Source organism: Erythrolamprus reginae, chromosome 9 (genome assembly GCF_031021105.1).
Source record: "Erythrolamprus reginae isolate rEryReg1 chromosome 9, rEryReg1.hap1, whole genome shotgun sequence".
Taxonomy (NCBI): domain Eukaryota; kingdom Metazoa; phylum Chordata; class Lepidosauria; order Squamata; family Dipsadidae; genus Erythrolamprus; species Erythrolamprus reginae.
In genome coordinates this window covers 39,765,916-39,786,095 of record NC_091958.1, presented here as the reverse complement: position 1 = coordinate 39,786,095, position 20,180 = coordinate 39,765,916, and the positions used below count along the sequence as shown (strand labels likewise).

The 20,180-nt window shown below is 41.7% G+C and overlaps 1 protein-coding gene across 6 annotated transcripts in view; it reads left to right on the top strand.

Moving 5' to 3' along the window:
• Positions 1–18,720, top strand: part of RBBP6 (RB binding protein 6, ubiquitin ligase) — a 28,972-nt gene extending 10,252 nt beyond the window's left edge. For 2 of the 6 annotated variants that reach the window (XM_070760862.1, XM_070760861.1), the window contains 14 exons: positions 1,452–1,496; positions 3,756–3,844; positions 3,960–4,056; positions 4,539–4,678; positions 6,209–6,381; positions 7,172–7,275; positions 7,804–8,123; positions 9,700–9,799; positions 9,886–9,964; positions 10,051–10,108; positions 11,129–11,494; positions 11,829–11,930; positions 14,038–15,780; positions 16,756–18,720. In XM_070760862.1, the coding sequence (XP_070616963.1) occupies positions 1,452–1,496; positions 3,756–3,844; positions 3,960–4,056; positions 4,539–4,678; positions 6,209–6,381; positions 7,172–7,275; positions 7,804–8,123; positions 9,700–9,799; positions 9,886–9,964; positions 10,051–10,108; positions 11,129–11,494; positions 11,829–11,930; positions 14,038–15,780; positions 16,756–18,298 (4,959 nt within the window). In that variant the 3' untranslated portion in view covers positions 18,299–18,720. The remainder of the gene's footprint in view (positions 1–1,451; positions 1,497–3,755; positions 3,845–3,959; positions 4,057–4,538; positions 4,679–6,208; positions 6,382–7,171; positions 7,276–7,803; positions 8,124–9,699; positions 9,800–9,885; positions 9,965–10,050; positions 10,109–11,128; positions 11,495–11,828; positions 11,931–14,037; positions 15,781–16,755) is intronic. The other 4 variants (XM_070760865.1, XM_070760864.1, XM_070760866.1 and 1 more) reach the window with 2 other exon arrangements.
• Positions 18,721–20,180: the final 1,460 nt, after the last annotated feature.

Genomic DNA, 20,180 nt, shown 5'->3' with positions numbered 1-20,180 from the left:
AAATAATAAGGAAGAATTTATGTTCAATGCTGAATAAATGAGGCCATAATTTTAATAGAAAACCAAATGGGATTGATGAGATATGTCTGAAGGAATGGCTTGCAGTACCTTAAGATATACCTGGATGGTTCTCAAGAGACTATGGAGAGCCAAGTGTAGATGCACGTGCTGCTACTGCCCTGTAGTAGTTCCACTATTTAGGATTGGCTTTTGGTGCTGGATCTGAATGGCAGCTATTAATTTGCATACATAAAATTATTGTACTGTCCACAGAGTTGCTTTTTGTGAGATGGGCAGTTATACAAGTTTAATTACTAAATAAAAACAAAGGCCTGATTACTTTGGGCAGGCATTAATTAGAATTGAGTTTTTAAAATGTAATTTCAATTTGTGTGTGCGTATAATAGGCCTACCAAACTGGGTTTATTGACATGATTCCTAAGGCTAGGTCTTGGTATATTTAACTCAGTGATCTGTGTTTTTTCTAAGTTAGGAGCTAGAGTCTCATAATTATGCCCTGTCTGTACACGTGAGATGCTTTTCCGTCAGTGGTAGTAGGCATTCGATCATGCATGCCTGTTTGTGGTAATCATCATGGTACACAGTAGCCATTATCATGGACATCATTTTTTTAACAGTGACGTAATTTCATGACTATGGATTATGAAATGTATCAAATAATTGCAGGTTGCCTCATTTAGTTCTCTGATTGACTCTGTATGATAATTAGAGATTGCATTAGGCTTAAGTTAGGACTGGGGAAAAATCTATTTTCCTGGTTTGTTAGAACTGAAAAAGCCCTTTAAAACCTATATAACACTAAGTTTAGAAATGTACTGATAAAAAGAAAATGGAATATATGTATTCTTAAATTGTTCATTTAAATGCATATACAGTATATTTATTTTACACATTAATTTCAGCATCTATTCACTATTACTTGTCACAAACATCTAAGGGATCTGCCATTGTTATCAGCATATATCATCTTCTAAAGCTTTGAATCACTCAGATTTTTAATACATCTAAATGAAAATGTCTATAAATATGCTCCTTCCCACAACATGTTTGAACATTTTACATTCACTTCTCTCACAGCATACATTTACATAAAAATTGAAGATTTTTAACCCTAACCTACTTTAATAATTATTGTAGCATGTTTTTATTTTGAAAAATGTACACTTGTATTGGTTATAAAACAAAGCCAATGATGAAGTTATTAGGTGAATTGAATATCCATCTTATTTTTAACAGAACTGAATATTATATATTTCACTGTCCCGGCCATACAAACTAATGATGCGTTTCGACTAAATAATTTATTTTTTTTGGGAAACTCCTCTCTGTAAAATGTTTGAGGCTAAATTGTAATACCACAGCTGAAGCTAAATATGTTGGCTACATTTTGACTGTGGAACTTGAATGTGTGTTTAATTTTTTATGAACAGATTGATGACTCTTCTGCATCTATTTCTCTGGCCCAGCTTACAAAGGTATATACATATATATTTGTCAAATATAACAGAATATATTGTTGCTTGCTTGGCATTTTGAATGTTTTCTGCTGTGATATTTATACCTTTAATTTCTGTCATAGATACAAAAAAAACCTATTAAGTTTAAACATTGGAATTGTGTGTATTTATTAATTACTATCCTGTAAAGAGTAGTTCCCAGTATGGGAAGATAGAAGGGGAGTACCTTATCAGCCTCAACATAATGTTGCAGTTTTATTCATCTTCAAGACACAAAGAAGAAGCACTTCTGAAGCCGTTTTATCTTTTCTTTGATATGTTACATTAATTTTGCATTGGAAAAATAGCACAATTTTAAAGAAGAATTTTAATACTATTTACGGACTCCTAGGATTTCTCTGTGCAACAGTCAGCAGAGAAGTATTTCCCTATCACATGGACACTTTATATGATTATTTGGTGAATCTGCACTCAAAGCCAGTGATAGAGTAATAATTTGCATCAAATAATTTCATCAGTTGTACCCTTGTAGTATATACAGCGGGCAATAGTTATGCAACTAATTTGTTTGAACACAGACTGTGTAAATGTATCTATAGGAATATACCAATGTGTATGTGTGGCATACTGGCAAATGTGACCTTAAACTGTTGTATCAACTTTGTTTGCAATGAAACTGCTTGCCTTTCTGCTGAGTAATGTGTAATTTTGTCTGGGAAAGCGCTAGTGATAACATACCCAACTGAATGGCTACTCTTTAAAATTTTGAGTTAGAAGCAGTATTGCCTTATATTTCATATGTCTTTTTGTGAACAAAGGCTGGAGTTGTATTTTTTAAAAAATAAACTACGTTTTCTAGTTTGGAAATTTTGACATGCGTTTGCGAATATTTAATTTATATCAAGCAAGTCTGGTTTCCATTAGTGCTGTCCTTAAATTTGTCCTTGGTTTTGTAACCTTATGTCAAGTTTATTTTTCTGAGATGTGAAAAAATGTCCAAGAGCTTAAAATGTTTCAGGTAGAACTTTAGAGAGTATTTCTGTCAAATGCAGAATATTTTTATATAATATAAAGCAGTTCAAAACTGTTATTTACCTCAACCTCTTTGATGCTGATAGTTCTTACATAGAGGGAATGCATTTAACAGTTTTATTTTATTCCTACTGTGTATTAAATGCCATATTTGAATTTTGGTCTATTCCTACTAATGTTCTGTGCTAATGGATATGTTCTGTAAACCTGTTTGGGTTCAAACAAATTAGCTAAGTATTTGTAAAATAGTTTTCTGTAAATGTGAATAATTTCATAGTTGTTAATTTGCATTGTTAAGAAACGTTATGTATTTTAATCAACTGTTTAATAAAACGTTGAAACTAGCTGTTTGCTTTTGTGGATGAATGTATTAAAAAGTGTGTATGGACGATCTGAATGTTAGGTGATTGGATATCTGAGCAATTAATAACCAATCCCTTCAACCTTGCTTATATGAATACTTAGCGTACAGTGACCCATTTTAACAAGTTTCTATAATTGTTAGCTATACATCACAACTATGGCTTGCACCCTGAAGGGGCTATCATCCTGAAAGTTGGGTGCCCAAAGCATATTGCATGGCATTAGATCCTACTTGGCAGAAAGTTACTTGTTCAACCTTGTTTACACCTTTCTGGATTTGTTAGCCGTATTCCTTCATTTTTACTTTTATAGATACCAGAAGGGGATTTACAAGTAATTTCCCAACATTTAAAAATGGTCTTAGATATGAAATGTCTGGAATTTCAGTTTTCAGGATGATAATTGCTGTTTTAACATTTCTAAGTGTAAAAATAGGCTATGCTGCAAATGGAGACCATGAATTGCACCTTATCATTCCAAGGTAAACCTCTTAAAATTCATGGCTTTTTAATCTATAAGTATTGCAGAAGGCACCTTTTAAAAGACTTGGCGTCATGCCATTTAAATTTATCCGAAGAAACAGGTACACTTTCACAAGTGTTTGTGTAAAGTACAAATAGCCTGATGCACAAAGTATCCCAGGAAAGAAAATAGCAGGTTTTGCTTTAATTAAATTAGTTTAGCGCAACAGGCACATAAACATCATGTAAATGGCATAAGGACTCCCTGGAACATCTTCAGGATAATCTGAGCTGTTTTTGAGACAACTTTAGCTAGCATTGTGCTGCTCTTTACAGGATTGGATGAGTGGTGTTGTCTTTGACTGGATGGCCTTAAATGTGTTTTCTAATGTGTGTTGTCAAATGATTACCTATTGAACAGACCGCCAATCTGGCTGAAGCCAATGCTTCTGAAGAAGATAAAATTAAAGCAATGATGTCACAGTCTGGCCACGAATATGATCCAATCAAGTAAGTCTTCACCATGTCACCCACCAAACCGAAGCAAAACTAATTTTGGAACAATTTACATACTTAAAAAAAACAATCTGCAAAGTTGCACACTTCTTTTCTTACACCTTTTTAGTTACATGAAGAAACCCCTGGGACCGCCGCCACCATCATACACTTGCTTTCGTTGTGGAAAACCTGGTCATTACATAAAGATCTGCCCAACCAATGGGGTAAGATTGGCCTTGTCTCAGTTGTTGAAGTGGGTTGACTTTTGTTTCCTGATGACAGCCTAGTCCTATTTTTAAATTAATTGGAGAGATTCCCTCATGCTAAGCTAACTAGGGTGTCTCTGGGGGATATTTAGAGGTATTATGGCTGGCAGGATGGGCAAGCAAAGGCAACTCATTCAGCAGCATCTGTCTTTATATTTTCAGTCTTGGGAGCAAAAGAGGGAGGAGGTAAAGAAACATAAATTGGAGTATTAGTGGAGGGTGTTACTGGTTGTGTTAAATGTCATTGTCGGTCTCTGGATCTGCCCTCCAAAGGGCAGTAGAATTGTTTGCTGTCTTCTAATGAGAACTGACTTGATTTCAATACAATTTTGTGTAAAGTTATAAAATCTGTCCATTGATCAAAACAATTATGTGCAGACAAAGTTGGCAGGAGTTGCATGAAGTAGATTTTAAACATGTTTCTGTTGTTTTTTTAACAGGACAAGAACTTCGAGTCTGTTCCCAGGATTAAAAAGAGTACTGGAATTCCACGAAGTTTTATGATGGAAGTGCAGGATCCTAATACTAAGGGTGCCATGCTTACCAACACAGGGAAATATGCTATTCCTACTATTGATGCGTAAGTAATAGAGATCTTCGCAAAGCATCCTAATTTAAAATTGCCTGAAAAACTGAAATTGGCAATCTAGATTGGTTAGATGGTTAACAACAAATTGACTGGCTATGGAATTCTTATCTTTTTAATGTTCTGTTTTTGTTTATTGATTAATAATACTTAGGATCTGTACGTCTGTGATTATAGGTTCTAGAATCCTATATCAATTCATTTTCATCTTTCGCCTTAGCTGAATTTTTTTGATGGGGTTAGCAAATTATAGCAGTGAAAACTAAGGACTATTAAAAATAATTAGAAATTCATCTTCATGCCAGACAGTTCATAAATGTAAATTTTCATTGCATAGAAGCTCACGCTCACCTTGCATGCAGGTGAGTGGATGAAATGGGCCCTCAAGGGGTCTTTGTGGCTGGAGGAGGAGAGCATTTCAGCTTAAGAAAAACACAAGTTGAAGCCTCCTAGGAATCTTGGTTGGAAAGAAAAGGATGAATTCTCCCTCAGTTCTTTGATTTGCAATTCTACCTTTTAACTCAGGCTTTGGGGCATTTATTATTGCTGATTACAGAAAGATACTGTATAGATATAGTGAGTGACTAACCAAAAATGTGTTGCCAAAGATCCTATTTTGGTTTACTTAATGGTTGTCATATTTGATTAATTCACTTTTATTTCTCTATTTCAAGTTTTAAACTTAAATCAGTGAAAATTGAATTTTCTGGACAGTGACATGACCATCACTTAAATCTCTTAAATTAATCTCTTAAATCTCTTAAATTAATCACTTATTAATGATGGATAAATGATGATCAATCATAACCAGATTAGTGCCCAGAAAGCACTTTACTGTTACTCTGTAGGAGTTCATCTCTGTTTTAAGTACCCTTGCATTTTGGTAATTAGTTTGCTCTGAAATTTTGAATTTTTCAATGATCAATAAGCTGCTATCTTATTGCCATCCTGGCTTTGCCAAGTTCATTAATATAAAATTATTTTGCATCCAATTAAAATGCAACTTTAGAGTTCATGCTTCTGTTAATTTGTCCAGACGGTACAAGAGTTAGAAGAAAAATGTTAGGACAGTGATGGCGAACCATTTTTGATTCGGCTGCCAAAAGGAGCGGCCACATATGGCAACGCCCATAATTCCATGCGATTTCTAGGAGCCTGGGGAGAATGAAAGATGGGTGTGCCATCACGTGCTGGGAGCTGAGGGCCCTCTGGAGGCAGAAAATGGTCCATTTGCCAAGTTCTGGTTGGACCAGGAGCCTGGGTATTTTTGCTCTCCCCAAACTATTTCCCGATTCCCACTGGGCCCAGAAGGCCTGAAAATCAGCTGGCCAACGCACGCGTGCATGCTAGACCTGAATTTGCATGCCCACCAGTATGGCTCCGTGTGCTACTTGTGGCCCAAATGCCATAGGTGTTAGAATATGTCCTCACCTTATAACATGCTTCATACTACTTTTACTTCCACAAAGTAGACAAAAGATTTCACAGGAGGTTTTTTTCTTTCATCCCCCCCCCCCCTTGCAGCGAGGCTTATGCCATTGGGAAGAAAGAGAAGCCTCCTTTCTTGCCAGAGGAGCCGTCCTCTTCCTCGGAGGAAGACGATCCTATTCCAGATGAATTACTGTGTCTGATCTGCAAGGATATAATGACTGATGCCGTGGTGATTCCCTGTTGTGGAAACAGCTACTGCGATGAATGTGAGTTTCTCAGTGTATCCCCTGGATGGACCTGTGCTTGTGCAGAGCGGTGTTCGTGAACTCAGCCCCAGAGAGCCCATCCGTGTAGCTGATCGGATACCCTCTGTTGCCCCAATCACTTCCTGTATGGTTTTACATACGGATTATGCATTATTGGACTTCTTAATTCTTTCCATTCCAGCAGAATGTTGCAAATGAGTTATTTAAAGATGGCAGAAGGCTAGCTCTACAAAAACCGGATGGAAATAGAGCAAATTTGCTTCAGAGGGACCAGCTGGCAAAGAAAAAATGGAATTTAAAAATGGCTGAATCAGAGTGGGGACTGCTGACAAAAAGGAAGAGAAAAGAAAGAAAAAGATTAGAGTAAAATCCCTGTAGGAGAAATGATTAGGCCATTGCTCAGAAGGTTGCTGAATATTCCATTCTATTTATTTTGTATTAACGAAATACAATAACCAAAAATAATGCACATGTTCCATTCGTACATAATACAAGAAGAAGCAATACAAGGGGAGGGCAGTTTCTTGCCAGTATCATGCAGTTTCTTGCCAGTATAATTGGTGTGAGACTTGAAAATTTATTCTAACTTGGGCTGGCTGGAAGTCTGTTGAGAAGCTTCTGTTGGCACAGAATGCAGCAGCCCATGTGCTGGCCTGTAAAATCTGATGGTTCAGAGTTACATCTCTTCTTCAGACCCCACACTGGCTTCCTATTGGTTTCCAGGAACAATTCAAAATGCTTTGGTTATAACATTCTTGCATTTCAAATGGAATTTTCATTTCATTTACAGGTATCCGAACATCCCTGCTAGAATCAGAGGAACATACCTGTCCAACTTGTCATCAGACAGACGTTTCTCCTGATAATTTAATTGCCAACAAATTTTTACGACAGGTAAAAACCTTTATTAATCTCTCTGAGAGCACCTCCCCTGCTGTTTTAATGGCTTTATGATATTCTGGGTGAGAGAGATTCTGTTGAGCATCTAGAGGGAAAATGATCATTAATCTGGCTGATTAGTCCCTGATTTACAGAATTATACAGGTGTTTCTCTTCCTCTTATAACAAGACCAAATTAATGTTAAGCTTCTGTACAAAGGTGGGAAACCTATTCTGCTGGTTACTCTGTTTACATCACACTAGAGTGGCTAGGGGAATATATAGTTTATTTGGATTAAACATTATTCCCGATTAGTGTTAATCTTGGTGGCAGTCTTGCTTAGCCTGTTGTTCAAATTCAGTCGGGCTGGACAGTATAACGTATCATGTGAACCCTGAAGATTCATTTAATAAGTAACCAAGAGCCATAGGCAAGGCGGGTGTAGCCCTTGTCTCTGATACCCAGCAAATGACCCTGGTGAAAGATAAGCCATGATGTTATTTCAAACAGTTTTGACTCCTCCTCGGTTTTTCTCTCTTTAGGCTGTAAATAATTTCAAAAATGAAACAGGCTACACAAAGAGGCTCCGCAAGCAGCCCCCGCCCCCAAGACCAGCGGTTCAGCGGAATGTGCCTTCTGTGTCGAGGCCAACAGGCTCCAGGCAACAGGATCCGCTTATCCTCCCAGTCACTTCTGCTTCCATTCATGCCACTGCATCTCCCCCATTATCTTTGACTCCTGGCCAAGCTCCCCATGCAACAAGCACCTTGGCCATGAACCAGTCTGCCTCCACCTCCATCGGTGATGTGCCTACAGCAATGTCTCTGGCAATTAATGCTGATAAGCGTGAAGGACACTTCCGGTAAGTCAACTAGAGCAGGGAGGTGGCATTCCTTCCTATGTTTATCTCCAGCATGTCTGATACCATAGTCCTCCTGCATCCTTCAGGCCTTTCCTTTGTGGTCTTTCATCCAGTGTGGGAATCTTTTTTTAAAAAAAAAATTTTTAAATTGATTTTTATAAAGCAATATGTCAATAAAACATTCACACAACACATAACAATGTGCTCAGTGTTTAAAGTGCCCACCACCAAACAACATTCATACCCCTCCACTTAAAATTTGGGTAAACTAGTTACGATTAAATTGATGATAATTGAAACTGATTTTATCTAAGATCTCTTCCAAATACATTTTGATTATCAATCCAGAATTCCAAGTCGGCAAGCTGGCTAGAATTTTAAAAATTGTAATCCCCACACATATGTAAGGTTAAAAAATTTGGAGTCATGGGAACTAGTCGAACAGTTTTAGTTTTGAGAGTCCTCTATATATTTTGTCAGTTGCATAAATTAAACCATATTTATAAATGTTGTGTGTTACTTCACAACAATTAAAATAAGGAATTAAAATTAAGGACATGTTGGAGATGGGAAAAATTACCCCTGACTTTGGGGAGAATTTCTGTAATAAAAATGAACAATACCTATTGTGGTAACTAATGCACCATTTAAGTAGTGTCAGAAAGCTACCTCTAGGTTTGTATCATGTGGCAAAGCCAAGGGTTAAATATAAAATTCTCCATGAGACAAAGGAATGAGGATGCTTGGGACTGCCTGATTGGACATTGTATTTTGCAACCAGTTGCTTGGTTTGGATGAAAGAGTTGATGCACTGAGAAATAAGAGAATTTTAGAATTAGAAGGATCATGCTGAGGTTTGGTTTAATTTTCAGTGGTATGATAAATTAAGGATAATGTAGATTTTAAAAATCATAATGTTAGAAGTGCCAGGTTGATAATTTGAAATAGATATAAACCCAAAATTGTACCTGAAAATGCATTTAGACCTCATCACAAGAAGCATTTTATAGGGGGGAAACAGGCAAATGGAGACGGTTAATATAATTTTAGAAACTTGCAACTGGACTAAGGGTCCAGATAAATTTTAAATAACATTTGGGAATTGATGTCATAAGACCTGTCCATGACCTACTAAATTAAAATCTACTAGAAGATGACAAGTAAATGATAGCACAGAGCACCTCCAGTAGAACTTTCCTATCTGTTTATCTTCAAACCTTTTGCTTGGTATAGAAAACATTTCAATCTCTTAATGATGATATTTACTTTGTCACTTTTCTAGCTCTTTGTGACACCATAGAAATGTATAATAATATAGTTGTTATGGCTTCACCTCTGTTGTCAGATGCCTTCCTATTAATTTATTTAAGTGGACATTAAATATATTTCCCATTTTTCCTCTTAAGTGCTTGTAAAGCCACTCTGAGTCCTCGGAGAGGGGTGGCATACAAATCTAATAAATTATTATTATTATTATTATTATTATTATTATTATTATTATTATTATTATTGAAGATAATGTTCCTGCTTCCTAATTTATCACCAAATAACTTGGATATTGTTTGTTTCTCTCCAGGGAGGGTGATGGTCTTGTATCAGCTGCTGCTATTGTGTTGGGCTCCGATCACATAAAGCCTCCTTCCTCTTTATCAATTAACAGTGTGCTGGAAGAGAAGGTAAGCTTTGTTTCCAAATGAAACTGGCTGGTGTATTTTACAGCAGCAGCAGCAGCAATTAAACCTCTTCCGTTTCCTTCCCAAAGGGCTATCAGGTTCCTGTGCTTGGACAGCCAGCCTTGCTTGGGCAGCTGGGTTCTCATGGGCATTCAATACCCACCATGGGTAAGTTTTCACAGCTTTGATCCTTCTTGTCAGATGCGAGTGGAGTATCTGCCATCCGTATTGAAAACAACTTCTTCTCCACACAGGTCAGCCAATGAGAACAAATCCTCTCCGCTCTGCAGCCGCTAGGTCAAGCTGGGAGCCGTAAGTATCCTTTCGAAATATATATATATATCTGTGTGTGTGCATTTGTGTGTGTGTTCTTAGGCAGCAAGTTTAGAACATAATCATGTTAAATAGCTATTTGTATATGCATAGGAAGCATCAGCGGCTATTAAAAGGGCTCCAATGTTATGAGTAACACTTTAAATCTTTCTCTGAACTAAAATGAGCAAGGAAATGTAATAAATTTGTTCATAGTGTACAGTTGGGCATAAGATTAGAAAAGTACAGTGGTACCTCTATTTATGAACTTTTCTAGATAATAACTTTTCTAGATAAGAATCGGGAGTTCAAGATCATTTTGCCTCTTCTCAAGAACCATTTTCCACTTACAAACCTGAGCCTCTGGAACTGTAACAGGAAAAGACAGGGAGAAGCCTTTGTGGGGCATCTCTAGGAATCTCCTGGGAGGAAACAGGGCCTCCACCCTCCCTGTGGTTTCCCCAATTGCACGCATTATTTGCTTTTACATTGATTCTTATGGGGAAAATTGCTGCTTCTTACAAACTTTTCAAACTGGTCACAGAATGAATTAAGTTTGTAAGTAGAGGTACCACTATCAATATTAGAATTTAGCATTTCTGGAGGCAAAATGCTATATTATCAGCCATAGGCAAAGCTAGAAATCTCAGACCTCTAACTGCTAGTTCTAGTTTAGCTAGCCTTGAAAAAATGCCAAGGTGGTTCTGGAAAGGGAGTTGAAGTGCAGAATGCAGCAGCTACATAACCACGGCTGTAGGAAATGGGTAAGAAGCAGCAGACCTTAGCCAATGTGCCAGTGTTTATGAGAATAGATGAGGGCCGTGTGGTGGGGAGGGCTCTTTGTCGAAGTCTAGAGAGCTGCAGAGGGAGGACGGCAGGACAGGTCAGTCTGTGGTTGACCTGTAAGACAGCCTAGGCCGTGACTGCAGAAGAATGCTCTCTCCGTTTCACGTTCCTCCTCTCTTGCGAACAAAAGACAAGTGTGACACTCAGTGACAACATGTTTTTGGGTTTCTTTAGAAGTTCAAACCGAGGACGCCCGCATAGTGATCGTACACAAAGGACTCAGGCCCCAACACTGCCAGCCTCAACACCAGTCTTTGTGCCCGTGCCTCCACCTCCCCTGTATCCTCCTCCTCCCCACGCACTTCCTCTTCCACCGGGGGTACCTCCACCACAGTTTCCTCCTCAATTTCCACCTGGTCAGCCTCCACCAGCTGGGTACACTGTCCCCCCTCCGGGATACCCCCCAGCTCCAGCAAACATATCAACACCATGGGTACCAACACCAGTACCAACGGCTCACTCAAATACCATCCCAACGACCCAAGCACCTCCTTTATCTAGGGAGGAGTTTTACAGAGAGCAACGGAGACTTAAAGAGGAGTAAGTATTTGGCGCTGGATGAAGTTCCGTTATATTTCATTCTTCTGTTTCAGTAGACCGTTTGGCTGCAGCTGTGCTCAAAATGTGTGTGCTGCGAGCAAACATGACATATAACGTGAGATTTCAGATGTTGGTTTTTCACTACCAGCCTTCAGATCTAAAACCCAGAAACTTGTAATTCTGATAAAATACTATGAAACGTCTTTCAAAAAAACCCGATGATTCGCATTTTAGTAATATGTGGCATGCAGTCCTTGTTTGAGTTAGTACTCTTAGTGCCTGCTTTATCAGTACAGAATTGCATTGCAGCACAATGTTTTTCTTATTTTAACAGGGAAAAGAAAAAGTCAAAGCTTGATGAGTTTACAAATGATTTTGCTAAAGAACTGATGGAATATAAAAAAATTCAGAAGGAACGCAGGCGTTCTTATTCCCGGTAATTTTTTAAACGTGTCTATCAAAACTTGTGTAGCTGCTTTTATGCCACTTAACTTAAATATAAAACAACACCTAAGTAACCTATGGAAATAGTTTATAACAAACCATATAATATGTATAATATTAATCAACATCCTGATTTTTTAAAAAATCACGATAATAGCCTCCTCATTCCATCTCAATCCCTGGTTGTTACATTTTCTTGTGTAACGGTCACACATTGGGCAGAGAAATTATTCTTGGCAAGAGCTGATTCCAGGAATTCCTTCCATCTGCTGCTTCCAGGTGCCCTCTCCTCACCTGCCATGGGAGGATCACCTGCTTTGCATCCAGGTGGGCAGCTGGTCTCCTGCCCAGGAGCTGGGGAGGGTTAGCTTTTGGTGGGGCAAACTTTTTTAACTTTGGTGGACAGGATCAGAAGTAGCTGAATTAAGCGCAAGCTGTAGAGGCTTAAGGCAGCTATTTTGGATCTTGTAGCCCCATTCCCTCCTGAACATGGTAGTGTAATGAATGCTTTCAGTCTTTGCAGGAATTAAGGCATCCATGGCGTGCCTCAAATATCCTGCTGAGAGCAAAGATGAAAACGGTCTGAGCATTTCTGCCCTGCTCAGTCTCTAGCTCTTGCTTTTCCAGGGTCACATGTAGACCAGGTACTCAGGCTATCCCTCATATCATGTTTACCACCCATCTCCCCAGCGCCACACAATATCAACTCCTATCTGCCCCAGGCTGGTGAAGTGGGGCTTCCCGCCCCACTGGACAGACCAAGAAGTGGCTGTGTTTATTTTATTTATTTATTTGTTTGTTTAATTCAATTTGTATGCCGCCCAACTCCCTAGGGACTCTAGGCAGCTAGGCACTCTAGGTGTACCTATTCCTGCACTGAGCAGGGTGCTTAAGCCAGTCATCTCTGCTGATAATGAGGAGCAGTTGGTGATGGTGGTGAAAACAGGCATCTCCATTTGCCTGCCACTCTGTCTTCCTCACCCTGACAGCTGGGCAGGCAAGACTAGTCCAGTACCACTCTGGTCTCTGTGTGCTTCTCAGCCATTTCTTAGGGAATAGCTGCCTTGGAAAAGGAGGTAGGAAGCGAGCAAAAGAAGTTGCATGCCCTTCTTGTCCCAAGAACAAGGATGCACTCTGGGTGGGCTTCTGCTTGCTGCCGCCTGTGGCCAGAGCTAAATCATGGCAGTTGCCGCATTCTCTGCCAGAGTCCTGGACTCTCCTCCCCATTGGCCAGGAGTTGCATCTAGCCCAGCCCTCATTTGTCAACTTCATAGACATAGAGCTGTCTCCCCTGCTAGGAATCCCCAAGGGCTGCTCCTGCACTCTTCCCCCAAGCAGGTCTCTTTCCAATACAGCCTTTGGAGCCTAATCCCCCTTCATTCTGTATTAATTATAGCCGGAAAACAACCATTGATAATGGCAAATTTTCTCTGGGGCAGAATGTGTTATTTGCAGTCAAATTGTAGCCTGGGAAGTTATAACCCATGCTAAATTTAAAACATTGTAATCCCCCCCCCCCCAAAGCAAACTAGCAGTATCATTTCTTGAGTAGTCCAGCTCAGTTGAGTGACATTCCCCCAAATTGCCCTGGGGCCTCTCATGACATTTTTGGCCATTTCTCTAGCCGGGTTCTCAGGAACCAAAGCAGCGGTTGTCCATCCTTCAGGCATGCAGCGAGGCAGCTTGAGAGCCCAGCCTTGCAGGCAACACAGCGCTAAAATTGTTGATAGCGGTTCTGCACAGAGATTAGGAATCCAGTTTGTACACAGACAAGCGTCTTCTCAAATAATTTTGGACCCTTTGCAAGATTGCTAGAAAAATCATTGGTTAATTATCTAGGTGATATCCAGCCAAAGTGTAGGGAAATGCCGGAGTAGATATTTGGTGAACTCTTTCTGCAAATTTCAGAATCCTTTCTAAAAACTGGAAAAGCCCTATGGGTCAACTCAAAGTATTATTAATCTATTTTTGAATTGTATATAGCAAATATCAATGCTTTTTAAAAATATACTGCAGAATTCTCTTGTCTTTGCGATGCAAGGTAATTTTTACAGAGATCCAGAAGCTAGAATTAAACATTTGTTTTCATTGTGTTCCAGGTCCAAATCGCCATATAGTGCATCTTCCTACTCAAGAAGTTCCTACACTTACTCCAAGTCAAGATCTGGCTCGTCCCGGTCTCGCTCGTACTCGAGGTCCTTCAGCCGCTCTCATTCTCGCTCCTACTCGAGGTCGCCCCCCTATGGCCGGAGGGGCAGAGGGAAGAGCCGTAATTACCGCTCAAGGTCAAGATCCCATGGATATCATCGATCAAGGTCTAGGTCACCTCCATACAGAAGGTATCATTCTCGTTCAAGATCTCCAGCATACAGAAGCCAGTCGCCGAATAAGAGGCCCGTTCCTCAGGGAGAAGGGGAACGGGAGTATTTTGGTCGCTACCGAGAAATCCCAGTTTATGACATGAAAGCATATTATGGGAGATCTGTGGATATGAGAGACCCCTTTGAGAAGGAGAGATACCGCGATTGGGGGGAGACCTACAGAGAATGGTATGAAAAATACTTTAAGGGCTTCCCAGCTGGAGCTCAACCCAGACCTTTGCTTAACAGAGAGAACTTCTCCCCAGAACGATTTGGCCCTCTTGGACCAAGGAGAGAGAATTCCCCTTATATTCGGGGTCGCAGAGATGATTATCCTGGAGGGCTCGGGCATCGGAACCGAAATCTAGGCGGTGGCTACTCTGAAAAGCTACCAGGAAGAGAGAGCCACAATATGAAAGACATGGCCAAACTGAAGGAGAAAGAAATGGACAATCCTTCTGGGGATGCAAAAGGGAATAGACACAAGAAACACCGGAAAAGACGGAGGGGAGAGGAAGGTGATGGTTTTCCTAGCAATGACATGTTGGAGGGCTCACGGAAGCCTGCTTCTGGCGAAGAGGGTAGACCTGACTCCCTTTTTGTGCCCCCGAGCAGGGACGATGCCACTCCTGTACGGGATGAGCCAATGGAAGCGGATTCAGTTGCCTTTAAGCCCCTCTCTGACAAGGAGAGGAAAGAGAAGCCAAAGGGAAGAGTAGAAAAGACAAAGCAGAAAAGCTCCGATGGGGCTGCCTCTACCAAGAAGGAGGTGCAAGCCAAACCAGCTAAAGCAGCACCTCAGGAGAAGGCGGAGGCTGACCGTGAAAGGTCCCCACGGTCTGAACCTTCTGCCAAAAAGGTGAAGGAAGAATTGCCAAAGGCTGATGGCCCCAAACCTTCCTCCCAGAAGGATGAGAAGCCTCCAAGCACGCCCCGTAAAGCCCACCCCCGAGGCACGAAAGAGCACCCAGAGGGGAAGTCCACCAAGGATGAGAAGACCAAGAAGGAGCATCCCAAGGAAACCAAGCAAGAGAAGACGTCCAGCAAAGAGGAAAAATCCAAGAAGCCCACTGACAAAACCAAACCAGTAGATGCCAAACCTGAAAAGAGGAAGAGAAAAATGGAGGACAAAGTTGAGAAGGAGCCTGAAACCACATTGCTGAAAGCTTCCAAGCCAGAAGTTGCAGAATCGAAGCCATTGCCAAAAGGGAAGAATGACCCAGAAGCAGACAAAACAGACAGGACCCCTGAGAAGGACAAAGCTGCATTACCAGCTGTTCCTGCAAAGAAGATTAAGTTGAACCGAGAAACGGGCAAAAAGATTGCCGGTACTGACAACGTCCCTCTGGCGAAAGAAGCCTCAGCCGAGAAGCCTGAGCCGGCGGTGGCGAGCAAAGCGAAGCAAGAGAAAGCCAAAGGGAAAGTGAAGAGAAAAGTGACGGCAGCGGATGGATCAGGTTCCACACTGGTCGATTACACCAGGTATAGTGATTTACAAGGCAGGCAACTGTGGTTCTGGCCCATGACTTGCTAAACCCGTCCCCACAGCCCTTCCGTTAAGCTCCCTCAGATCCTTTTGTTAATAGTTCTGAATTCTTCTGATGGGGCTGAATCCCTTCCCTGGCAAAACCTCTTAATCCTGATACCAGTTAGTTGTCCTTTCCTCCCAGTCTATGTAGTCCAGTGATGACCACAGCCTTTTCCTTCATTACTCTCTGGGGGCTGGGGGGTTTGGTCTGGAGGTTTCTTTCCTTTGTATTCCTGATAAACAACAACAATAATAATAATAATAATAAACTTGTAACAGTGATACCCATTGTCATCAAGGCACTTGGTACCATGTCCAAGAATTTCACAAAATACAGTACATCAAGAAATTGCAGCTTTCTGCAATAACACCAGCGGAACTGCAAAAAACTGGGCTACTGGGAACATTGTATATTTTAAGAAGATACTTGGTTGATACTTGGACGCTGGCAGCAACCTGTATCAACCATTAGCACCAGTCAATGGTATTTTTGATGCATTTTTGATTTTCAGTTGACTGAGTTTCATGTCTAATGAATAAAAGGAATAATAATAATAATGTGAATCGTATTGGATGATCAGACTTTGCCCTGAAGGCAAGGAATGGTTGCCCGGAATTTTGACATTTTTTTTCTCAACTGGGATGCAGATTTTTAAGTTAGCTTAGAAGTCACATTCTGCTTCTCTAGAATTAGAACAGTTGAAAATGAAATCAAACCATTTTATGGAATAACTTTATTCTTTTTAAAAAAAAGAAAAAAAAGTATAGCATCCGTGGTAGTTACCAGGACATTTCCTTATGTTAGGCCATTAGACAGATGTCTTTGGCAAGACAGGGAAACTCATATTGCCACTGCACAAAATTAGGAATTGAAATTACACATTTTGGTATCCCCCCTAATAAATCTTTCTTGCTTCTTGCCTCCTCAGTACAAGCTCTGCTGGAGGCAGTCCAGTGAAAAAGCTGGAAGATAAAATAGACACCAAGCGCACCGTCATCAAGACTATGGAAGAATACAACAACGACATCACTGCCCCTGCTGAGGACGTCATCATCATGATCCAGGTTCCTCAGTCCAAGTGGGATAAGGATGATTTTGACTCTGAGGAGGAAGAAGAGAATGTTAAGACTGCACAAGTCCATTCTACCATTGGGAAGCCGGCCAGTGTCATCAAGACCGTCAACACGAAGCTGCCCAATCCTGTCAAACAGAACGAGAAGGACCCTGAATCCATGGAGAGAAATTCAAGAGCGGCAAAAGAACCTGGCCGTGAAACTTTGCAGCCTGAGGCCAAAGCCTCCAAAACGGCAACATCAAATGAGAAGGGGAAGGCCAAAGACAGAGACCATGCCGCCTCTGATCGAGACTCTTCCGAGAAAAGGAAGACTGGAGCACAGCCGGAGAAGGACCGTTCCGAACGCGGGACAGAACAAGGAAATGCCAAGAGTGGCTCTTCCCACTCCTCCAGGGACAGCAGATCTTCAGACAAGCATGACTCTGCCCACGGAGCTGGCACAAAGGACATTACTCCCAGCCGAGAGAAGAAGTCAGATGGGGACAGCAGCCGAGACCACTCCAGCTCCAAGCGAAGGGAGGAACGAAGTGGGACCACGCGGAAGAAAGCCTCGCCTTCACGCACCCGGGATCCAGCCCCCTCCGCCTCCAAGAGCAAGACCAGGGAGGAGAGAACGGAACAGCCCAAGAAGGAGAGCTGGGACTCCAAGCGGAGCAGTTACAGCCCATCCAGGGACCGAAGGCAGAACGACCCCAAGAACGCCTACGATTCTAGGCGTCCAACAGAACAGCCCAAAGGCCCAGAGAAGAGCTCGGGCAAGGAGAGAGAGAAGCAGCGGCCCTCCTCGGAGGCCTGGAGCAATAAAGACAGAGGGACCTCTGTAAGCAAGTCGGCATGCAGACGGAGCTCCCCAGAAGCCAAGGAGCAAGGGGCTCCCCAGAATGATAAGAATGCTGCCAAGCCAAAGCCTCAGCCGAGCCACACAACCCGGCTCTCTTCGGACCCGACACGGGAAACGGACGAGGCGGCTTTTGTCCCAGACTACAATGAAAGCGACAGCGATAGCAACGGTTCGACAAAACAGGAGAGCTCCCCCGGGAAGAAGACCAGAGATGGGAAGGAGAAGCCGAAAGAGGCGGTAGCCCCGACTTCCCTGGCCCCCCAGCCCAGCCAGAGCCAGAGCCCCAGCAGCCCCAGTGGCAGCCCTTCAGGGAGCCAAGGCCGGAGCCACAGCAGCAGTGCCAGCTCTGCCGACAGCCAGGACAGCAAGAAGAAGAAGAAGAAGAAGGACAAGAAGAAGCACAAGAAACACAAGAAGCACAAGAAGCACAAGAAACACCCTGGCGCTGAGTCAGAAGCGGAGAAGAGCCAAAAACATAAACATAAGAAGAAGAAGGCGAAGAAGAGCAAGGAGAAGGAGAAGGAGAACCCCAAAGCAAAACCTGTCCCAGTCTAAGGGGCAGGATGGACTCAGCCACTCCGATGGCATTTTGTCCTCATGTAAAGTTACCAGAGCCTTGTAAATAGAGCTACAACAGGCCCCGTGCTGCACTTACTGAATTGCTGCTTGATTTGATTTTTACATCAGAGCTTTATAAAATGAACATTTTGTACAGATTTGTGAGTTGTGGCAATGTAATATGGGAGGAGGAGGAGGGTGGGTAAGTTTTGTTTTAATTTGGGGGCGTTTTTTTTAATCCACCGTTACCTTAGTTTGGGTGGAGTTGACTGTACTGTGAAAAATTTCACACTTTTTTTAATTGCCTGTCAAGATATGTAAAAGGGCTGGTATCTGTTTGAAATATCAGCTGGAGGGATTCATTGCAACCCTGTTCTGTTACTTTTGGATGATAAATAAAAAAGTTCATTGAATCTTAATGTGGTAGTTTTATAGCTCCAGTGTTAATAAAGGAAACGGATAAAAATGTGGCATAAATTCTACACAGTGAGAGATGAACAAACTTTATTGTAGTGGCCTTCGGTAGCTCCCTTCCTCAACACGGGACAGCAAGAAGGAAAACGGCTGCAGTGTGCATCCTTGTCTCCATCCATTTGGGGTTTAGAGTCCTTTCCCTGAGACTAGAGGGGGGGGGGTGGCCTTCCAAAGTATAAGGAAGGTGAACATTCCCTTCCCAAGTACACTTGATGGGCTGAAACTTAGCACCGTAGAGAACTGTCAGTCCATCTCAAAGTTCATTGAACTGCAGATGGGTCTCTGTGAGGAGAAACATCTAGGCTTATAACGCCCATCATAATGTTTAGACTGGCCCACAGTGGGATTGCAGAAGCAGCTACATCTTTCCTGACCTCTCACCCCACTCCACTCCAAGTGGTGTTGAAGCCCAGACACTCAGTTTGCGTCCTGTATTTTTCTGCATGTGGTTTTAGGAGTGGCTCAAATGTTCAGTGAGGTAGTAGATCCGTTCTGTTTTATGTCAGAACACAGCTCCGTTCCTCTTCACGTTTCCTTGCTAGCAGTCCACTTAGGAGGGAGGAGTGGACATGTTCTCGGGCTGCAGGACATGAAATCCCTAAATTGCAACAATTGCTTCTACATAAGATTCCTCCCTGCTGAAGATAATGTCCAAGGAGCACAAACTCTTGCAGCAGGTTTTGCACGCTTATCATCTCTCCTACATTTAGCAAGAGACTGTTTTCACTTTGAAGAGCCTACTGGACCAATACTAGAGATTAACATTGAGATGACATTGCTTCACCCCCATTCCTGTCCAACGACAAGGCACATATATACCAAATATACAGTACTTACGCTGAAATAATTTACCTGAAGTGTTGGGTTGTCCCACCAAAGTAGGTGGTCCTGCTCATTATAATTTCCGTGGGTCTTAAACATAGAAACATAGAAGGTTGACCGCAGAAAAAGACCTCATGGTCCATCTAGTCTGCCCTTATACTATTACCTGTATTTTATCTTAGGATGGATATGTCTTCCTGCATCCAGGCATGAAATGTACACATGAAACAACCACATCAGAATGAGCGCATGACGATGTCACCAAATAGTCTGGCTGCTGTGGTTGAGCTGTTTCTGGGGAGATGTGGAGCAGCAGCCTTTCAGCCTCAATAGCTCTCCAAGTAATGTCAAAGGGTCAAGCATTTTTTAGCCAGCACAAACAGATACCTTGTAGAGATTTGTTGAAAAACACTTGCAGAAATCTCACTGCCCTTTCACTTTCAGAAGCACTGTATCTTTCATGCTGCTAGTGTGGTACATTCTCAGTTGCTAACCCAACTTTTGGGTGAGTTGCCAAAGAGGTTTAAAAGAATGTCCAGGTGTCCAGAGCTGGGCTGTTGGGTTCTAACATGCCATCCCATGA